The sequence below is a fragment of the Panthera uncia genome, chromosome D1, assembly GCF_023721935.1.
Source record: "Panthera uncia isolate 11264 chromosome D1, Puncia_PCG_1.0, whole genome shotgun sequence".
NCBI lineage: Eukaryota > Metazoa > Chordata > Mammalia > Carnivora > Felidae > Panthera > Panthera uncia.
In genome coordinates this window covers 40,054,366-40,076,247 of record NC_064808.1, presented here as the reverse complement: position 1 = coordinate 40,076,247, position 21,882 = coordinate 40,054,366, and the positions used below count along the sequence as shown (strand labels likewise).

Here is a 21,882-nt window from a genome sequence, read left to right as displayed (position 1 = left end):
TTAAAAATTGAAAATTGATTCACATGTCATAAAATTCACACTTTTAAAAAAGTGTACAATTTTTCATATATTCACAAGGTTGTACAACCATCATTATTGTCTGATTTTAGGACATTTTTATTACCCCCAAAACGAACCCCATACCCATTAGTGGTCATTTCTCATTCCTGCTTCTGTCCACCAGTAATCCTAAGCACCATTAATCTACTTTCTTTCTCTATAGGTTTGCTAATTCTGGATATTAGATCTATTCTATTTATTAGTTATAAATAGAATCATATAGCATGTGTCTTTCTGCATCTGGTTGTATTTATTTTTTATCAGTTCTGTTGTATTTGATTTGAAAACAAACAAGTTTCCCCTTGAACTCTCAGTCTTTTGTCCTCTAAAATTATCAAAAAGTAAAACTGTTTTTGGTTTTGAAATGGCAGTCACAATTCATTATCTCCTTCCTGCAAAAGTAAAAATAAATCCAGGGTGAATGAAATACAAGTTTGGCAATCGCTAAACCTGATATCAAGGAGGAGCTTTCTCTTCCAGAAGCAAGGTGTAAGTTTGATCAGAGGGCACTCTGTATCCAAAGAATGAAATGTTTCTGGCTTTACCTCATTTTTATTATATGTAGATAGGAAGTTTCTTTGGTAGTTGATTTTTATTTTCTCTGTATCCCAGCACCCAGATCTTCTACTTGCTTTACTCATGTAATTTGAAACTGGCTGAATAAGCAATATTTAATTTAAAGGCATTTATAAATCATATAACTTAATCATTTTATACAATTGGTGTGAGTGCAAGCAATTTTATTAGCATTTCTAATAACGTAACAGAAAAAGATCTGTGACAAAAAAAAAAGTGATAATAGAATTTAAGAGCTTAAAGAATACTGAGGTCTAGTTAAATTCCCTTTTAAAAAAAATCCTTTATTTTTAAAAATAAGAAAACAAGCAGGGAAAGTTAATTGACCTATGATCTTATAGCAACTGAGTGGTGCAGCTAGAATTAGAATATAGACCCAAATTTAATTTTGCCTTACTGTTCTTAGATATAACACCCATTTTTCTGTTCCTTGAGGATGTAAATTTACTTTTACAGATAAGCATTCTCTTTGTCTTTCTTTGCAGAGTACATTTGTGAATGATAGAGCAAAGGGAGGCATTATGTTTTCAAATGTTAGCATGTATCAGAATTACCTATAGGGCTTGTTAAGATTGTGCCCCCCACTCCCAAAGATTCTCCAACTTAAAAGTCTGGAGGAAGCCTTGATAATTTCATTTTAAAAAATGTTTATTTATTTTTGAAAGAGGGAGAGAGCAAGCCAGGGAGGGGCAAAGAGAGAGGGGGACAGAAGATCTGAAGTAGGCTCTGTGCTGTGGGGCTCAAACTCAAGAGATCATGATCTGAGCTGAAGTGGGACACTTAAGGGATTGACACCACCCAGGTGCCCCAATAATTTGCATTTCTAACAAACTTCCAGGTGGTACTGGTGCTGCTGGCCCAGGGGTCACACTTTGAGAACCACTGCTTAAAAACAGTCAGAAGCTTTGGAGTCGGTTGGTCCCAGGCCCAAACTCTGGCTATATGACTTACTCCTGTGTGACCCAGATCAGGTTTTTAAACTGATATGTCTCAGTTTCCTGTACTTTAAAATGGGGATAATATTTATTTCACAGAGTCTTTGTAAGAATTAATTATTTAATATAAGAAAAAGTTTAGTATACTGCTTGGTACATAGTAAACACTCAATTGGTGGTTTCTGTTGTTATTTGTAATGAGTCTGGGACCCAATTTAAAGTTAGTAAGCCATGAATTCAGTTAATATTTTAGGGTAGATACCCAGAGACTTCTTGTTACTTTATCACTTTGGATGTTGAGATGTGCGTGCACACACACACACACACACACACACACACACTACTTTCATGTGTACAAACATGCTCCTCTCTTGACTTGCCTTCTCATTTATGGCAGATCTGACAGGATGGTGAGAGAAGAGACAAACTGTAAAAGGAAATCCACTTCCAAGATTCAATAACTGTAATTTATTTGTATTAATCTCAGGCTTCTCTTGTGTAAAGGTGGATGCTATTTTTAAAAAGAGCATATTTCAAAATATGTGACATAGCTGCCAATTGCCGATACAGGACTGCTTATATATTTCCCTGGTGTGTGTGTGCTGTATGGTAGAAGGAGGAGAGTCTAAGGGACATTGGAGTTACTGCAGGGTGGAGGGGAGGAGTCTATGTGAAAGATTCTTCTAAACTCTGGATTGACCATATCAAGGGATAGTCACAGTTCCTGATGAGGCCTGCAAAATGAAGTTACAGAGGTATATCACTCATCTGACTCTCTGCATGCACATTATAGAAAGACTATTCAAATCATGTTAGTGCTTATTCATTTTCCAACTATATGTGTATCATGTTAGGAGCCATGGAGACCTGATTCAGCTTTAGAAGCTGTGTAGAAGACATCAAAATTGACTGGAGCAGTTTAAGTCACAATTTGGGCTTTTTGGCCATGACTGCCCTTAAAACTATTATCCTTTTTTTTTAATGTTTATTTATTTATTTAAAAAAATTTTTAATGTTTATTTTTGACAGAGAGAGAGAGACAGAGCATGAGTGGGGGAGGGGCAGAGAGAGGGAGATACAGAATCTGAAGCAGGCTCCAGGCTCCAGGCTCTGAGCTGTCAGCACAGAGCCCGATGCGGGGCTTGAACTCAGAGACCGAAGATCGTGACCTGTGCCGAATTCAGACACTCAACCGTCTGAGCCACCCAGGTGCGCAAAGTTTATTTATTTTTGAGAGAGAGAGACAGAGCGTGAGTGGGGGAGGGGTAGAGAGAGGGAGACACAGAATCCAAAGCAGGCCCTAGGCTCTGAGCTGTCAGCACAGAGCCTGATGTGGACCTGGAACCCAGGAACCATGAGATCATGACCTGAACCAAAGTCGGACATTCAACCTAGTGAGCCACCCAGGCGCCCCACAACTATTATCCTTTTTAATGGTCATTTGGCCAGCCTATTTGCAGGGCCCCATGGGACTTGCAAAGGTAACAGAAGTTAGAATTCAGATTTTTTTTAAAAAACAACTAACTCAGTGATACTTAATTTTTTAAAAAAGGTACAGATACAGCTAATAAATACATGAAGAGATGCTTAATATTATTAGCCAATGAAATGGAAATCAAAATCAAAATGAGATGCCGCTTCACACCTAGTAGGTTGGCTATAATAAAAAAGACAGACAATAACACGTGTTGGTGAGGATATGGAAACATTGAAAGCCTCATCTATTGCTGGTGGAAATGTAAATTGGTGCTATGGAAAATAATTTAGCAGTTCCTCAAAAACTTAAACATAGAGGGGCGCCTGGGTGGCTCAGTCGGTTAAGCGTCCGACTTCAGCTCAGGTCACGATCTCGCGGTCCGCGAGTTCGAGCCCCGCGTCGGGCTCTAGGCTGATGGCTCAGAGCCTGGAGCCTGCTTCCGATTCTGTGTCTCCCTCTCTCTCTGCCCCTCCCCCGTTCATGCTGTGTCTCTCTCTGTCTCAAAAATAAATAAACGTTAAAAAAAAATTAAAAAAAAAAAAAACTTAAACATAGAGTCACCAAATTGACCCAGCAATTCCATTCCTTGATATATAACCAAAAGAATTGGAAACATGTTAACACGATAACTTGGACACAAATGTTCATAGTAGCATTATTCAAACTAGCCAAAAAATGTAGAGACAACCCAAATGTCTATCAACTCCTGAATTGTTAAAATACCGCCTATACAAATGCTATACGAAAGAATGAAGTACTGATTCGTGTTACGTGATTGGACCTTGAAAATATAGTGCTAAATAAAAAAAGCCAGATGCAAAAGGCCACACATCGTATGATTCCATACATGGGAAGTGTCTAGACTAGGAAAATCTATACAGACTGAAAGTAGATCAATGGTTGCCAGGTGCTGGGAGAATGAAGGAATGGCAAGTGACTGCTAATAGGTACCAGGTTCTTTTTGGAATGATGAAAGTGTTCTAAAAAATTAGATAGTGGTGATAATTGCACAACCGTATGAATATACTATAAACCTCTGAACTGCATAATTTAAAAGAGGTAGTTTTGTGGCATGTAAATTATATCTCAAAAACCAAAACCAAAAACAAAACATACACCTGTAATGGGCATGAAGCATGAATGAGAAATAAACCTTGTTTGTCATAAAAAAAATAATTGTGGGAAGAGTAGATGATTCATGATGGGAACATATTCTGTGGAGAAACAAGTCATCCTTCTATTAAAGATTCATAGTGCATAGTAAGCCATCACAGGTTCTGAAAGTCTTGCAAAGACAAAAACTTATTTAGCTTCATTGAGCCAACATCTCCCAAACATTTCATCCTGAAAAACATTTACTCACAATGATCATGTTGAGGAACTAGTCTCCTAGAGAAGAATCAATCTTGGGCTTGAGCATACGTATGTAGAAATTACCCAGAAAGTTTGTTAAAAAAGATTCTGGCTCCCACCCTAGAGCTTCTGATTCTAGAGGTCTTGGGGACAGCCTGAGAATCAAGCTCCCATGAGATTTGATCCTTCAGGTTTGAGAACTAAACGTAGAGTAGCATCTTTACAGAATAGACAAATCCTGTACCTTAAATGGGTGAATTTTATGGCATGAGAATTATATCTCAATAAAGATGCTAAAAAATTCTGATATATTAGGAATAGCACTAAAATGTGAGTTCTAGTAATTTTGTTAATGCAGGACAATGCTCCATGAGTGAATTGTTTTCATTAAAATTTTCTTCATCTGTAAAATGAGCCACTGCCTTATCTATTATCTAGGGTTGTGGTAAAAATGAGAGGCAGTGTACTCTTTTCCAAATTGTGTTCTATGGATAAAACCATGTGACTTCAGGGGCGCCTGGGTGGCTCAGTCGGTTAAGCCTCCGACTTAGGCTCAGGTCATGATCTTGTGGTTTACAGGTTCAAGCCCTGCGTCGGGCTCTGTGCTGGCAGCTTAGAGCCTGGAGCCTGCTTCGGATACTGTGTCTCCCTCTCTCTGCCCCTCCCCCCTCACGCTCTGTCTCTCTCTCCTTCAAAAATAAATAAACATAAAAAAAAATTAAACAAAAAACAAAAACATGTGACTTAAAAAAAGGTCCATAGCCAGCTAAGTTTGGGAGATTCTGAGTTAAATGATGCATATTCTATATGTACGGTCAGACTGTTATATTTGACTTGGACCCTAACATGAATCTATATGTATAAAATCAATTAAATATGCAATTTTTATTCATTCTCATTTTTGTAGTAGATCCTCCAGAGCTACTAAGATCCTTATGGAGTAGAAACTGTTTGAATAAACAAAGTTTGAATAATATTGTGGGAATATTAATAGTTGCTGCTTGCTTGTTTCAAGCTTGATATTTTATTGACCTATTTATTTGAAAGATTATTGTCCAAAAAGAATTTTTATCAAATTACTACTGGCTATGATAAAATAATGTTTATAAGGTTAAGAAAATAGTTGTCTGGGTTTGTTTTTTTTTTTTTAACGTTTATTTATTTTTGAGACAGAGAGAGACAGAGCGTGAACGGGGGAAGGTCAGAGAGAGAGGGAGACACAGAATAGGAAACAAGCTCCAGGATCTGAGCTGTCAGCACAGAGCCTGACGCGGGGCTCAAACTCACAGACCGCAAGATCATGACCTGAGCTGAAGTCAGACCCTTAACCAACTGAGCCACCCAGGTGCCCCAATAGTTGTCTGTTTTAATCAACTTATATTTATAGAGCAACTTATTTTCAAAATTAGATCGAAGCTAAATTAAATATGTCTAGAAACAATTTTAGCTCCCTATTATTTTAATAAAAAAATACAATTTTTCCTTACTTCTCCCTTTCTTAAATTTGGGCTATTTGCTTTTAAAGATTTTGAGAACCTTATTATCATCTTTATTTGAAGCTTTTATAATGAACTAAATGATTTCTTATACTATAAACAGTTTAAACTTTAAAGTTTTGATTACTTGTCTTTTTAATTTTGGTTGAAAAGCATTTCTCCCCTGATTTTATTTAGTGATCTGTTTAAAGTATTATTTTGGATAACTTATAATCTATTTTTAACATCTTTCTAGAATTATTTGGTTGTATTAAATTTCTTGAAATTGGATATGTTATTAACATGGCATTGGGAATGCATGTATATATAGTTTGAAGGCATCTTTTCAAGACCTTACTATCTAAAATTATACCTTTATTTCAGATGAGGTGGAGGACTATCTTAATACAATATTGTTTTCTCTTGGTTACCTGTCTACGTTCTGCTCTTGAAGCTGTGCCTATAGACATAGACAAGACAAAAGTAAAAAATACTCAACCTGTGGACAGCGCAAAGATAGAACCACCAGTAAGTGAAATGATAAATATAACCTTATGGGAAGAATTTTAACTAAATGCTGCTAATATTTATTACTTATAAAACTGCATATTTAGGAACTATTTCTGAAATGGCAGTGAAAGAGTATTGGATAAGCATAAGTTGTTTAATATTAGACAATGTTTATTTATGTAGGTCATATATTAAATAATGCATAGGGGAATTAATCCTAATAATACATTTCCATGCTTTTTTTTTAAGTTTATTTATTTATTTTGAGAGAGAGAGAGAACCAGCAGGGGAGGGGCAGAGAGAGGGAGACAGAGGGTCTGAAGCAGCACAGAGCCTGATGTGGGGCTCGAACTCACAAACTGAGAATATGACCTGAGCTGAAGTCAGAGCTTAACTGACAGAGCCACCCAGGTGCCCAATCATAATACATTTCCAATGTAGAGCTCACCAGCCAAGCAAACATTGTATCATATTCAAAGGAGAGATAGTAATGAGGAAAGACAGGTGACAATGGGGTAAAACCAATAATATTATCAGTTAAGTCTTCATTGTCTAAGCCGTATAGAAAATGTACCTTTATGTAACAATAAAACATTATATTGGTTCTGATATAAAATTTTTCATTTGAGAAGTATAGCTTTTTGACTTTGTCCAAGCTGTTAAAGTAGATACACCTCAGTGCCATTTTGTTAGACTTTTTTTTTTATTTTTTTTATTTTTTAGGATTGAGATCTTTAGATGCAGGGAAGAAAAAACTTTCAGAAACATTATTGTTTGTTTCTTAATTTGAAGGATACTGGACTTTATTATGACGAATATCTTAAGCAAGTGATTGATGTGCTGGAAACAGATAATCATTTCAGAGAAAAGCTACAGAAAGCAGACATAGAGGAAATAAAGGTAAATGTAATTAAATAATTAACAAACATTAAAGCATCTCAGACACTGACTTGAGTACTAGGAATACAAAGATGGACTCTTTCCAGGCTCTTAAAGAAATTAGAATTTATTCTGAATAAGTAATACCTAGAAAAAGATTAATAGGATGAATATATGATGGGAGTATAATATATTTTGGAGATGTAGAGCATGGACACATAATTCAGTATGAAGTGATGGAAGAAGGGGGGAAATCATTCTTCCTGATAATAGGAATTCTGCCAATAATTTCCTCGAATTGTCTTGAGAACAATCTTGTGTTTCCTTTGAAGAATTAATTTGCCCTGTGGAACTAATTTCCTGGGGTGAATAATATTTAACATAGAACTTTTAGTGTCTCTTATCTACTTCAGGTAGGGTTAAGAACATTTTTTGTGGATAACAGAACAGGTGGATAATGGGAAATATAATAGGGAGATAATCCTGGTTTGCTATAGGGAATACTTTTTTTTTTTTTTTTTTTTTTTTTTAAGTGTGCTCCATACCCTATGTGGGGCAACTCACAACCCTGAGATCAAGAGTCATGTGCTTTACTGACTGATCCAGCCAGGCGTCCCAATACAGGGAATACTTTTATAACTGTCTTCTTTTCATAGTCAATTCCTATTCCTTATTAAGGAAGGGAGAGACAAAATGAAGTAAGTTAAATAGTTATTCAGTGAAAAAGATAGAAGAATTAAAATAGACAATAAAACTCAAGTCAACAGGATCATTATAAATAGCTCAGCAAAGACTCTTTTCTCAGGAGAAAATGGGTGAAAAAAGTTAGAATTTGTCCTTTCCTTTTCAGCCAAGTATTTTGAAAGGGGAATCATACTACATTTCTTCACTTCCCAAGTATTGCTAACTGGAAAGATCATGGCTTTGCCCACATCCCTCCACTGAGTATACTTTCATGAAGGATGTCAGTTATTTCTTAATTGGCAAATAGAGTAAACACTTTTTATTCCTATTCTTACTGGACTCTTTTATTTTATCTCAGTGGTGCTCAGATTTTAGGGCTTGTTGAAACACAGATTTCTTGGCCCCCACCTATAGGCTTTCTGAATCAGTAAGTCTAGAACTTGCATTTCCTAAAGTTCCCAGTTGGCGTTGGGGACTACACTTTGAGAACCATTGTTTTATGTATTAATGATGACCGGTCTCTCCTTGAGCATACTGCTTTGTGTTTCATAACAGCACATTCTCTTGGTTCTCCTTCTTACTCTCTGAACATTATTTCTTGGTCTTCCTTGGGGAGGGGGGTGGGCGGAAGGGGTTCATTTTTTTTTTTTTTAATCTTCCTCAGCAGGCCCCGTTGATTCAGTCCTAAAAGGTTTATCTGCCTGATTGCTAGATTTGCAGTTTGTGATTGCAAATGCATTTATAAACAAGAGAAAGTAAACTACTAGCTATTTTGTTTCTTAAATTTTGGAATATGTATCTAATTATTCATCTATGAGAAAAGTAATCAAAGGACACAATGTAAAAAAGGTGAATTTTGAAAAGTTATTTGTATATAGAATTACTAAAGCTTAATGTGGCCATGTTACTTTAAAAAATTACTTTATTGAAATATAATTTACATACCTTAAAACTTTCCCCTTGAAAGCATATAATTCAGTGGGTTTTAGTGTATCTACATGCAACCATTATCGATATCTCCTTTTAAACAATTTCATTTCCCCTCAAAAGAAACTCTGTATCCGTTAAGCCATCACTCTACTTTTCCCCCCTCTTCTCCACTTTTGACAACCATTAATCTACTTTCTACCTCTATGGATTTGTCTATTCTGGACATTCCACATAAATGGAATTATACAGTCTGTGGCTTTTTGTGTCTGGTTTCTTTGACTTAAGCATGTTTTCAAGGTTCATTGTATTGTAGCTTATATGGGTACATTCATTTCTTTTTACAGCTGAACAGTGTTACTTCTACTTTTTATGCTAGTGTGAATAATGATGCTGTGAACATTCAAGTGCAAGTTTTTATGTAAACATATGTTTCAATTCTTTAGATATATACCTACTAATGGAATTGCTGGGTCATATGGTAATTCTGTGTTTAACTTTTTGAGGAACTGCCAAATTGTTTTCTAAAGTGGCTGTACCATTTTACAATTCAAGTCACGTTTTGAGTTTCTCCTTTGTGCTTTAATTATGCTTTAAATTAATGTGGCTTTTATTTTTATCTTTTCTTTCTTTCTCCAAATTTTTATTTAAATTCCAGTTAGTTAACATACAGTGTAACATTAGTTTCAGGTGTAGAATTTTGTGATTTATCACTTACAACACCCAGTGCTCATCACAAGTGCCCTCCTTAATCCCCTCACATATTTAACCCATCCCCTCCACCCACCTCCCCTCTAGTAATCCTCAATTTGTTCTCTATGGTTAAGACTCTGTTTCCTGATTTGCCTCTCTTTTTCCCCCTACATTCATCTGTTTCGTTTCTTAAGTTCCACATATGAGTGAAATCATAAGGTATTTATCTTTCTCTGATTTATTTTGCTCTAGCTCTATCCACATTGTTGCAAATGGCAAGCTTTCATTCTTTCTGATGGTTGAGTTATATTCCATTGTATATATGAGCCACATCTTCTTTATCCATTCATCAGGTGATGGACACTTGGATTATTTCCGTAATTTGGCTATTGTTGATAATGCTGCTATAAACATCAGGGTACATGTGCCCCTTTGAATCAGCAATTTTGTATCCTTTGGATAAATACCTAGTAGTACAATTTCTGCATTGTGGAGTGTTCTATTTTTAACTTTTTGAGGAACTTCCATACTGTTTTCCAAAGTGCCTGCACCAGTTTGCATTCCCACAAACATTGTAAGAGGGTCCCCTTTCTCCATATCCTCATCAACATCTCTTGTTTCCTGTGTTGTTAATTTTAGCCATTCTGACGGGTAGGAGGTGGTATCTCATTGTGGTTTTGATTTGCATTTCCCTGCTGATGAGTAATGTTGAGCATCTTTTCATGTGTCTGTTAGCCATCTGGATGTCTTCTTTGGAAAAATGTCTGTTCATGTCTTCTGCCCATTTCTTAGCTGGATTATTTGTTTTTTGGGTGTTGAGTTTGATAAATTCTTTATATATTTTGGATACTAACTCTTTATCAGATATTTCATTTGCAAATATCTTCTTCCATTCCATAGGCTGCTTTTTAGTTTTGTTGATTGTTTCCTTTGCTATGAAGAAGCTTTTTATCTTGATGAAGTCCCTATAGTTCATTTTTGCTTTTGTTTCCCTTGCCTCCAGAGACGTGTCTAGTAAGAAGTTGCTATAGCCAGTGTTAAAGAGGTTGCTGCTGTTCTCCTGTAGGCTTTTGATGGTTTTCTGTCTCACATTTAGGTCTTTCATCCATTTTGAATATATTTTTATGTATGCATACTACATCTTCTTTATCCATTCATCAGTTGATGGACATTTGGGCTCTTTTCATAATATATGGTTTTTAGATATTTTGATTTTAGAGTTACAAACTGAGTGTCTTCTGAGAGAAATTCTTTTTATAATATCAAATTTATCTAAATTAATTAGAATTATTTATCACTACTTTATCATAACCCAAATTTTAATATATTGTGTCTGGTCTAAAAATGGAATGTAATAAATAAAACTAATTTGTTAATTTTGTTAACAGAGTGGGAGGCTAAGCAAAGAATTGGATTTAGTAAGTCACCATGTGAGGACAAAACTTGATGAGCTGAAGAGGCAAGAAGTGGCAAGGTTACGAATGCTAATTAAAGCGAAATTGGATTCCCTTCAAGGTAAGTGCTAAAGAAAAAGTAGGAAACTTTCAGTATTTGGTTGTGGAGGTCAGCACATACCATGTTTTTCTTGTCAAAATTTAATGTTAGTATTGATTTGCCTTCTCTTAATTTTTTAAAATTTAATTTTTAAAATAGGTAATCCATTTACATCATTCAAAAATCAAAATGATTAGCCTTAAGTTATTATGTCAGTATAAAGGAAGAATGAAAGAAAAGTAATGAATTAAGCCACTAGCTTACAAGAAGAAGAATAGGGCAGCTGCGTGGCTCATTCGGTTGAGCCCCTGACTCTTGATTTTTGCTCAGGATGATCCCAGGGTGGTGGGATTGAGCCCTGAATCATGCTCTGCACTGAGCCTGGAGCCTGCTTGGGACTCTCTCTCTCTCTCTCTCTCTCTCTCACCCTCTCCTTCTGCCCCCTCCTCCACACTCTCCACACACTCTCTTTTTCTCAAAAAAAATTAAAAATTTTTAAAATTTTTTAGATTTGATTTTTTTTAGAGTAGTATAAGGTTCACAGCAAAGTTGAGGGGAAGGTGCAGAGATTTCCCAAATACCCCTAGCCCCCAAACATGTATAACCTCCTTTATTACTAACATCACCCATCATCCACCAGAGTGGTACATTTGTTATAACTGATAAACCTACATTGATACATTATAATCACCCAAAGTTCATAGTTTACATTAGAGTTCACTGTTGGTGTTGTGCATCTATGGGTCTAGACAAAGCTATAATGACATGTATCTACCAATCTAGTATCATGCAGAGTAGTTTTACTGCCCTAAAAATCCTCTGTGCTCTGCCTATTCGTGCTCCCATATTCTTTTAATTTTAGACAATGAGAAGATTAAATAGCTATGAAGTCGAATTTTTGAAATATGAAAATATCCAGAGATAAGAAAGTAGTCTCATAAAGCATATCTACAGAAAAGGCCTTTGACAAAATTTAGCACCCCTTCTTAATTGTAATAAAGTAATAAAATAGTAGTCAATAGATACTTCTGTAACATGATCGGGATGTCCAACTCAACCACATCATACTGAGTAGGGAAATACAAGTATGTTTTCTAACTAAAATCAGGAACAAGACAATGATGCCCACTATCACCACTACTAATCAATATTGCATTGGAGGTACTAGCCAAAACAATTACAAATGAAAAAAAGTGGAGGTAAAGTAATTGAAAAGGAAGTGATAAAACCATTTCTGTTTGCAGGTGATATGATTATATATTGGAAACTAAAAGTAATTGATTAAAAAACTTAGCATAAACACCAGGAAAATTCAGCAAGTTCAACTGAATATACAGAAATCAATTTTTCATATGCAAATAACAGCCAGTTATGAGATACAATGGAAGACTCCATTTCCCAATACCAACAAAGATAAACTACCTAGAATAAACCTATTAAGAAATATGTAAGACTTATACCAAAGGCTTTAAAATACTCCTGAAGGATGCAAAAGTAGACTTGAAAAAAATGAGAAGACATAACATCTTTTTGATACAAAGACTCAACATTATAAACAGGTCAGTTTTCCTTAGGTTAATTTATTAACTTAACATGACCCAAATAAAAATATATACTTTTTTCCCCCTGGTACTAGCCAAGTTAATTTTAAAGTTCATATGAAAAAAGGAAACAAGCAAGATAAACTATATACCTCTGAAAAAGAAGAACAGTGAAGGACTTGAGAGATATATGAAGTCTTAAAACATATCACTAAGTCTCAGTCACTAGAACTGTATGGTTCTGGCATACAAGTAGGAAGACCAGTGGAACTGAATAGAAATTCCAGAGCACTGGATGTTATATAAGTAATGAGTCACTAAATTCTGTTCCTCAAACCATTATTACATTATATGTTGACTAAGTTGGATTTAAATAAAATTTAAAAAAATAATAAAAGAAATTCCAGAAATAAAAGTAACTACATTTAGAATTTAGTTTGATTAAAAGTGGTATTTTGGAATGCCTGGGTGGCTCAGTTGGTCAAGTATCCAACTTCGTCTCAGGTCATGATCTCACGGTTTGTGAGTTCGAGCCCTGCATCGGGCTCTCTGCTGTCAACCCAGAGCTTGCTTCGGATTTCTCTCTCTCTCTCTCTCTCTCTCTCTCTCTCTCTCTCTCTCCCCCTTCCCCTGCTCACACTCTCTTTCTCAAAAATAAATAAACATTAAAAAAGAAAGTAGTATCTCATTATTAGTTGGATAAAGATAGATTTTTAAAAAGAATAGTGTTGCTACAGTTGGATAGCCATTTGGAAAAAGGTACAATTCGATCTCTAGCTCATATACATCAGAATAAGTACAAATAAATCAAAGACTTCAGTGTAGAAAATAATACCATAAAAGTACTAAATGACAACGTAGGTGAATTTCTTTATCTTGGAATGGCCTTTCTAATTATGAAACAAAACCAAGAGGTCAGATTTGACAAGTGGGAGACCCTTCAAGCTGGCTCCTGTGTCTTTGTGCCCCCATGGGTTGGTTATCTGGGTGGCTCATAGACATTAATAAACATCTGAAAGTTTACTCATGGTGAATAGTAGTTCTTAAACTTTAGATTACGTAGGCATCACCTGGGGAGCTAGTTAAAAATGCAGATTACTGGGAGCACCTGGGTGGCTCAGTCGATTGAGCGTATAACTTTGGCTCAGGTCATGATCTCGTGGTTTAAGTCCCACACTGGGCTCTCTGTTGACAGCACAGAGCCTGCTTCAGGTCCTCTGTCCTTCTCTCTCTGTCCCTTCCCTGCTTGCACTCTGTTAAAAATAAATAAAACCTTTAAAAAAATCTTTAAAAAATGTAGATTACTGGATTCTACCTCTAGATATTCTGAATCTGGGATGAGTAATATGCATTTTAAACATGTACTTCTGGTCAATGGATCATATTGGCGAAATGCTTGTGTAGAGCATTAAACTCCCTGCCAGTGAGTAGATGTAGAAAACAAGTACCAAATACTCATTATTCTGGGATTAAGGATATCAATGAGAGGTAAATTGAACTTCAGGTGGTCAGACATAGAGGGTAATTCCATCCTTGAAGCCAGGCCTAAGGTGTTTTTTTTTTTTTTTTTTTAAATGTTTATTTATTTTTGAGAGGCAGAGACAGAGCATGAGCAGGGGAGGGGCAGAAAGAAAGGGAGACAGAATCGGGAGCAGGCTCTGAGCTGTCAGCACAGAGCCTGACGCTAGGCTCGAACCCACAAACAGTGAGATCATGATCTGAGCCGAAGTTGGACGCTTGACCAACTGAGCCACCCAGGCGCCCTGAGGCCTAAGGTGTTTTGAGATTACTTTCTTCTTAGACAACCTCCATCCCCTCAATCTTGGCAGTGTTTTCTTTATTCTAAACAGGGGCTAAATTTCATTATCTAAAGAAAACGGTCTGATGCTTAGAAAACTTATGAATATTTTCTCATGGATTCAGAATTTTTGAATTAAAATTTTTAATAATTTGAAGAAAGACTTAAAGGGTCCTTTTTTTTTGGTGTAATTTTTAAAGTAGGTACTACATTCACATTCATTAAAACCAGAAAGAGTAAGTATAAGCATATAGCAAAAGTGCTCTGATATTTTTGTACTCTATCAGTTCTCACTGCCCTGAACATAATCCTTCTGTTTCTTCCTTCTTATATAAGCAAATAAAAATAACGGCCTTTTTTTCCCTCTCTTTTTATGCAAAAGATAGCATATGATATGCATTTTGTGCCCTGTGGGTTTCGTTTAACAACATATTTTGGAGTTCTTTCTGTATTAGTGCATAGACACCATCTTCATTAAAAAAAATTTTTTTTTTATGCTGCATAGATTTCCATTATATGGATATACCATAATTTATTTAACTAGGCCTCTGGCAATGGGCATTTGGGTTATTTCTAGCAAATACTCTTGTACATATATCACTGCCTATCCATGTAAAATTATCTGTAGGATAAGTTCCCCATAGAGAAATTGTATACATGTGTATGTGTTTGTAATTTTGATAGATATTGCTACCTCCACAGAGGTTGTGTCAGTACATACTCTTACCAGCAATAATTTTTCACATCCTTGCTAATAGTATGTATCTTCAAACTTTAAGAATTTTATCATTCTGGAGCACCTGGGTGGCTCAATCAGTCAAGTGTCCGACTCCTGGTTACAGCTCAGGTCATGATCTCACAGTTTGTGAGTCCGAGGTCCACATTGAACCCTGCATCGGGCTTTGTGCTGACAGTGCAGGGCCTGCTTGGGATTCTCTCTCTCCCTCTCTGTCTGCTCCTCCCCTGCTCATGCTCTCTCTCTCTCTCTCTCAAAATAAAAGTAAACAAAATTTAAAAAAGTTTTAGATGATATAATAGTAAAGTTTTAATATGTATTTCTCCTGTTTTGAGTGAGGTTAAGCATCTTTTCATGTATTTCACTGTCTGGTCATATCCTTTAGGCCTGGGTCTTATAACAAATCTTTTCTTCATAAAGTAAAATTTGTACAGTGCCATACTAAGAATTCAGTGAAAGCTTAACTGAACTAAATTTAGCAGTTTCTTACTTTCTAGTATAACAAAATCTTCCAGGCTCATCTTGTACCTACCCTGCCCCAGCCCTGGAATGAGCCATTTATCTGAGGATTCCTGGTTCTTTTTAGTGGGAAATGATATTTCTTTTGGTCCCACAGACCAAAGACTGGCACTAAGTGTGCTCATTGCTTCTGGAATATATTTTCTTCTTGGCATTTTCATCGGACAGAGGTAGGAAATATATGCATGTCTATATACATCAAGATATACATGCACACACATTTTTGTATATATAAATGTATATACATACACATGCATATGCCTGTAAAACACACACATATATATACATGTACATATTCATATTTTATAAATAAATTCACACAGCACTAAGTCCCATCCATTTCCAGATTTCTTTCTCATATTCCATGATTCCATATTTGTATATTCCTTTTTCTAAGAACCCAGACATTTATTTATTTATTTGTTTGTTTTTAAATCTAATTACTGATTTATTTATCTATTTTTAATATAATTTATCATCAAATTGGCTTCCATACAATACTCAGTGTTCATCCCAACAAGTACCCTCCTCAATGCCCATCCCCCACTTTCCCCTCTACTCCATCCCCCATCAACCCTCATTTTGTTCTGTGTATTTAAAAGTGGAACCCAAACTTTTAACAAATCAACACATGTACCTATTTTGCTCAATTCTATTATCCAACTGAAATAGTCCAGACTAACTTTACCCACTCAACTGCAATAAACTGTAGCTTGTAAAAAAAACTATTCACAAAGAAAAACAATTGATATTTCTTTAAAAATAAGTCCTAATCTAAATGAATTTACCTGACTTAGATTTTTATTGTTCCATAAAGGATTCATTGGAGCAGCATACAAAAAATTCCTTCATAAAAATTTTAGAACAATTCTTTTTAGAGATTCTACTTAAGGGGCCTAGGTGGCTCCCTTGGTTAAGCATCTGGCTGATGGTTTTGGCTCAGGTCATGATCTCATGGTTCATGTGTTCAAGCCCCACATTGGGCTCTGCACTGACAGTGTAGGCCTACCTGGAATTCTCTCTCCCTCTCTGCCCCTCCCCCACTCACATGCTCTGTCTCTCTCTCTCTCATAATAAATAAACTTAAAAAAAAATTCTCCTTAGGTCTTTGATGAGGGCAGTATATTAGAGTTTATCCAATTAAAAGTAGGAAATTTGGTAGTTTTCCAATAATAAAAAAGTTTTTACTGTAATTATACTGATAGTCAACTAGCCTTTCTAGAAATAATAATAAAGTGTACATATTACATTGTATTCCATTCTAGATTCAAGGACATTACTTTTGCCTACAATAACAATATGTACAATATTCTAAAAGAAAATATCAACACTTAATCTAAAATTTTGAATATTCTCATAAAATCCTATAGGAATAAATATGAATGTTTATTCTTATGTGTCATTTATATCAATGTTTCTAGCTTTTATTACTTTATTATTTACTATTTTTTCATTTTCTTTCAGATACGGGCATAGACCATCATGCTCTTCTAAAACAATTTGATCACCTAAACCACATGAATCCTGACAAGTTTGAATCTACAGATTTAGATATGCTGATCAAAGCGGTGAGAATAAATGTTGTCTTTGTTGTGCCTTTGAGGTTTTGTAATTTGATAAATAAATTCAATGAAGTGGTAATATAACTCTTAGATACTCTATAGAGTATCTTTTTTTTTAAAATTTTTTTTTTAACGTTTATTTATTTTTGAGACAGAGCATGAACGGGGGAGGGTCAGAGAGAGGGAGACACAGAATCTGAAACAGGCTCCAGGCTCTGAGCTGTCAGCACAGAGCCCGACGCGGGGCTTGAACTCACAGACCGTGAGATCATGACCTGAGCCGAAGCCGGCGGCTTAACCGACTGAGCCACCCAGGCGCCCCTCTATATAGAGTATCTTTAAAGGGAGAGAGCTTAACCCCTATTACTATAGAAAATAATATGGACATAACAATCTGTAACCCCTTGCCCACAGTTCCAAAGTCCAAAGCACCATTAAAGTTGAAACCTGGCTTGAATTATAGTAAGGCTATTTATAGTTTTTATTTAATCTACTTCATTGAATATTCATAGACTTTGCTGAGGAAGTATTAATCTCTTTGATTATAGACTCTGCAAAGATATTCTATAATATGGCATATATGCCATATTCTCTTTCTAAAATCTAGAAAATTCTGAAACACAGGTGGGTGCTGAGATTTTAGGTAAGAGTTTGTAGACCTCTTATGTTGTACTGTATGGAGCTATCAAACCAGATGTTGTAGCCTGGGTATTAGTTTAGTTAAGTGGTTAGAAACTGTTCTAGTTTTCTATACTGTACATATTTGATATAATTCCTTCCTTTTTAAAATCAATTTATATATTACTTGCTTATGAGGAGCTTTCTAAAGCTGAGGCTTGAACTATGAGTTTCTTTGAGTGCCTACATACTGGTAATAATAATGACTAAAATAAAATGGTGGAATTTAAAAGAAGTGTCCAGTGATTTCTGGCCCTTCTATACTATCTTCTGTTAGAGAGTATGCTGTATGCAAGAACGGCTTTATTTATATTTCCAAACACTTCTTGTAATTTAATTTAAATATTATAGGCCACAAGTGATCTGGAACATTATGATAAGACTCGGCATGAAGAATTTAAGAAATATGAAATGATGAAGGAACATGAAAGGAGAGAATATTTAAAAACACTGAATGAAGAAAAGAGGAAAGAAGAAGAATCTAAATTTGAAGAAATGAAGAAAAAGCATGAAAATCATCCCAAAGTTAACCATCCAGTAAGGATTATGACTTTATGAAACCATAATTAGAGGAAGATACTTCTTTTGTATCAGTAAAATTTTATCATAAGTTATTACTACTTTAGATTCTTAATTCTGCAAAGTTTCTCAAATTTGTATTTTATTTTCAGTCTATATACATAGATTATATTTTGTTTTGAGCATTTTTTAAAAATTGATTCACAGGGAAGCAAAGATCAACTAAAAGAGGTATGGGAAGAGACTGATGGATTGGATCCTAATGACTTTGACCCCAAGACATTTTTCAAATTACATGGTAACAGATTTGATACAAATATTAATATTTATATCTGCTGTTTGAAAAATTACAGTTGCTTTTCTTAACTGATTTTTACCAAGGTCTGTTATTGAGTCCTAATGACAATAAATGTTTAGCGTTTTTCTCTAAGGTAATATCATGGTCTTTATTACTGATCTGCAGCATAAAATATTTTAGGTCAGTAGCTGTGTCTTTTGCTTGCTTTTACTGTTGAGTCATTACCACTTATGGCAAGGTTCTGTGTGAACTGAAGGTATTTCTGTGACTGGCTAGGTTATATCCAACATGCTTTATGCTATAACATTAAAATGTACTTTACTCCTATATCATATTGTTTCACTTCATATTTTTGAAAAAACTGGTTAAGATATATTTTTCTAAAAAAACTATTATGAGTTATGAATTAGTAGTAAATTGTTATAAGTTGCACTGATCTGAGGCTTCATGAAGAGGAGGAAACCTTTTTCTGTAGCATATGGATGCTTCATGTCAGTACAACTTCTGCAAGCCAGTTGTAAAGAGTTGTATTTTCATTATTTATTTTCGAAGGCATTAAAATCGATTTTTGTGTTTGTGACTTTTAAACTTCAGATGTCAATAATGATGGCTTTCTAGATGAACAAGAATTAGAAGCCCTATTTACCAAAGAGGTAAATGAGTTCAGTAAGTGTTCAGTAAGTTTTTGCTCTCTTTTTTCCTTTTATTATCTTCCTTTCTTTTATGTTGGTTTGAAACTTTTTTTTTTTAGTTGGAGAAAGTTTATGACCCCAAAAATGAAGAAGATGATATGGTAGAAATGGAGGAAGAACGGCTTAGAATGAGGGAACATGTAATGAATGAGGTACGCTTTAAAATTTTAAGATTATATGTTACTTCAAGTTCTTACAATAAATCTTACCACAAAGTGGAAAATAAATATACAGAATAGGTATTTAATTGGATTTTGCTTTTTTGATCCAGAATATTCAGTAAATTCCTTGTAGTGTAGATAAAATTATTTTGTAACTGCTTTAAAGTATTTTAAACTTTAAAGGATTTGTATTTAAAAGATTAAGATGCCATTGCATGTCTTTTAGAAGTAAAAAATAACGTAGTCCAATATTTGCTATTTTAAAAACCTGCATTTTTATTAAGAAAATCTAAAAAATCCAATACCTTAATGGTTTATCATAACAAATATTTACTTCTTGTTCACATTATTAAGCAAAACTTTGGTCATAGACATCATAGGCAGGGTAACTAAGGCCCACTGTTTTAAGTCAGTGATTTTCACCTGATATTTGACCTATTGGTGATGAATTGGGATTTCTGTTGACTGCTGGCATCCCAAGTGCTAAATGAATTTCTTTGGTAATTATGAGGTTCACTTTTGTAACTGAATTTGCTATAGTTTGTAAGAGCCATGGAAGAGGATTGGGAGAGATTGTCAACTTTAATTTTGGTTTAGATAGTTGTTAAGAAAAATGTTGAGAGTACTTTAATGTAAACTTCTTTATTCTTGGCTGAAACAGTCATCTTTCTGGAAAGGTTATTTTTCTTTGGATTATGCATGATGTGGTGAGGGAGGAAGACAATAATAGCCTAACCAGTTAGATCAGCAGACTTAAGGGTGGTGATCTTTGAGGGTAATCAGGGATATAGATATCTTGCTGAAATCTGAATTATACAGAAGATAACAGTATCTATTTTTTGATTCTAATATAATGTTGAGTGTTCTGGTTTTCTTCCCCCCACCATTTCTGTGGATGTTAAGCTAGCCTTAATTGCTCTTTGTTTATGTAGTAGCATCTATTAGAAGGTAATTTCTGGTAATATGAGAAAGAGTTATATTATTTACATAAACTTTTTTTTCAATCAGGTTGATGCTAACAAAGACCGACTAGTGACTCTAGAAGAGTTTTTGAAAGCTACAGAAAAAAAGGAATTCTTGGAGCCAGATAGCTGGGAGGTAATAGAACCTACTTGAAATGGGATGTATGGTTCAAGAAATTCGACATTAGTTTATTCTACTTTTTAACTTTTATTCCCCATTATGTTTTCAAGGGGAGCCTTGCTGTCTTGGCTTTTCATATAAAACGTCACTGTAAAATAATGAACTTGATTTTTTGGAAAACCTGTGGCAATTGACCTTTCATTTATAATCAAGTTACATATAATTATAAGTCTTTTTAAAATTGCACTTTTTCTAAGTGTGAAAATTAGAAATATAGATACATTTATTTATTTTTTTAAAATTTTTTTTAACATTTATTTATTTTTGAGAGACAGAGCATGAGCAGGGGAGGGGCAGAGAGAGAGGGAGACACAGAATCCAAAGCAGGCTCCAGGCTCCGAGCTGTCAGCACCAAGCCCGACGTGGGGCTCAAAGTCACGAATCAGAAGATCATGACCTAGGGCGAAGTTGGACACTTAACCGACCGAGCCACCCAGGCGCCCCTAGATACATTTATTAAAAAAAATTTTTAATGTTTATTTATTTTCTGAGAAAGACAGAGAAAGAACGTGAGTGGGGGAGGGGTAGAGAGAGAGGGAGACACAGAATTGGAAGTAGGCTCCAGGCTCTGAGCTGTCAGCACAGAGCCCCACACTAGGCTTGAACCCACAAACTGAGATCATGACCTGAGCTGAAGTCAGACGCTTAACCGACTGAGCCACACAGGTGCCCCGAAATATAGATACTTTTAAAGAATAAATTAGAATGGTAGAATTATTCCAAGGTAGACACTTAATTTATGCATTGTGTTATACCAGTTTGGAAATAGTTTGTATCTGTAGTATATGCACACATAGCACACATTATATAGTATACTGTCTTATTTTTAAATTACATGTACACATAAACTCCTATCTATGTATTTTTTAAATGGCTTCGGACTGTATAAATGTCTTGTATGTTTGGGAAATTCTGTTTTTTTAAAGTTAACAATATTTCATGATGCCATTCCTCAAAAAACATGGTTTAAAAATGACTCCTTAGTCAGGCACTGGGGTGGCTCACTGGGTTAAATATCTGCCTCTTGATTTCAGCTCAGGTCATGATCGCACAGTTCATGGGACTGAGCCCTGTGTCGGGTTCTGCGCTGACAGTGCAGGGCCTGCTTGGGATTCTCTCTCTCCCTCTCTGCCTCTCCCCTGCTTGTGCACATGTGCTTTCTCTCTGTCTCT

The 21,882-nt window shown here is 35.2% G+C and overlaps 2 protein-coding genes across 3 annotated transcripts in view; both read left to right on the top strand.

The window, feature by feature from the left end:
* LOC125913211 (L-lactate dehydrogenase A chain) overlaps positions 1–21,882 on the top strand; it is a 968,541-nt gene that overhangs the window by 39,717 nt on the left and 906,942 nt on the right. The gene's annotated exons all lie outside the window — the stretch shown is intronic.
* The window catches only part of NUCB2 (nucleobindin 2), a 41,023-nt gene that overhangs the window by 13,298 nt on the left and 5,843 nt on the right, over positions 1–21,882 (top strand). For both annotated transcript variants that reach the window (XM_049618198.1, XM_049618207.1), the window contains exons 3-11: positions 6,261–6,404; positions 7,179–7,286; positions 10,958–11,084; positions 17,122–17,225; positions 18,249–18,434; positions 18,624–18,714; positions 19,309–19,367; positions 19,466–19,558; positions 20,576–20,665. In XM_049618198.1, the coding sequence (XP_049474155.1) occupies positions 6,261–6,404; positions 7,179–7,286; positions 10,958–11,084; positions 17,122–17,225; positions 18,249–18,434; positions 18,624–18,714; positions 19,309–19,367; positions 19,466–19,558; positions 20,576–20,665 (1,002 nt within the window). The remainder of the gene's footprint in view (positions 1–6,260; positions 6,405–7,178; positions 7,287–10,957; positions 11,085–17,121; positions 17,226–18,248; positions 18,435–18,623; positions 18,715–19,308; positions 19,368–19,465; positions 19,559–20,575; positions 20,666–21,882) is intronic.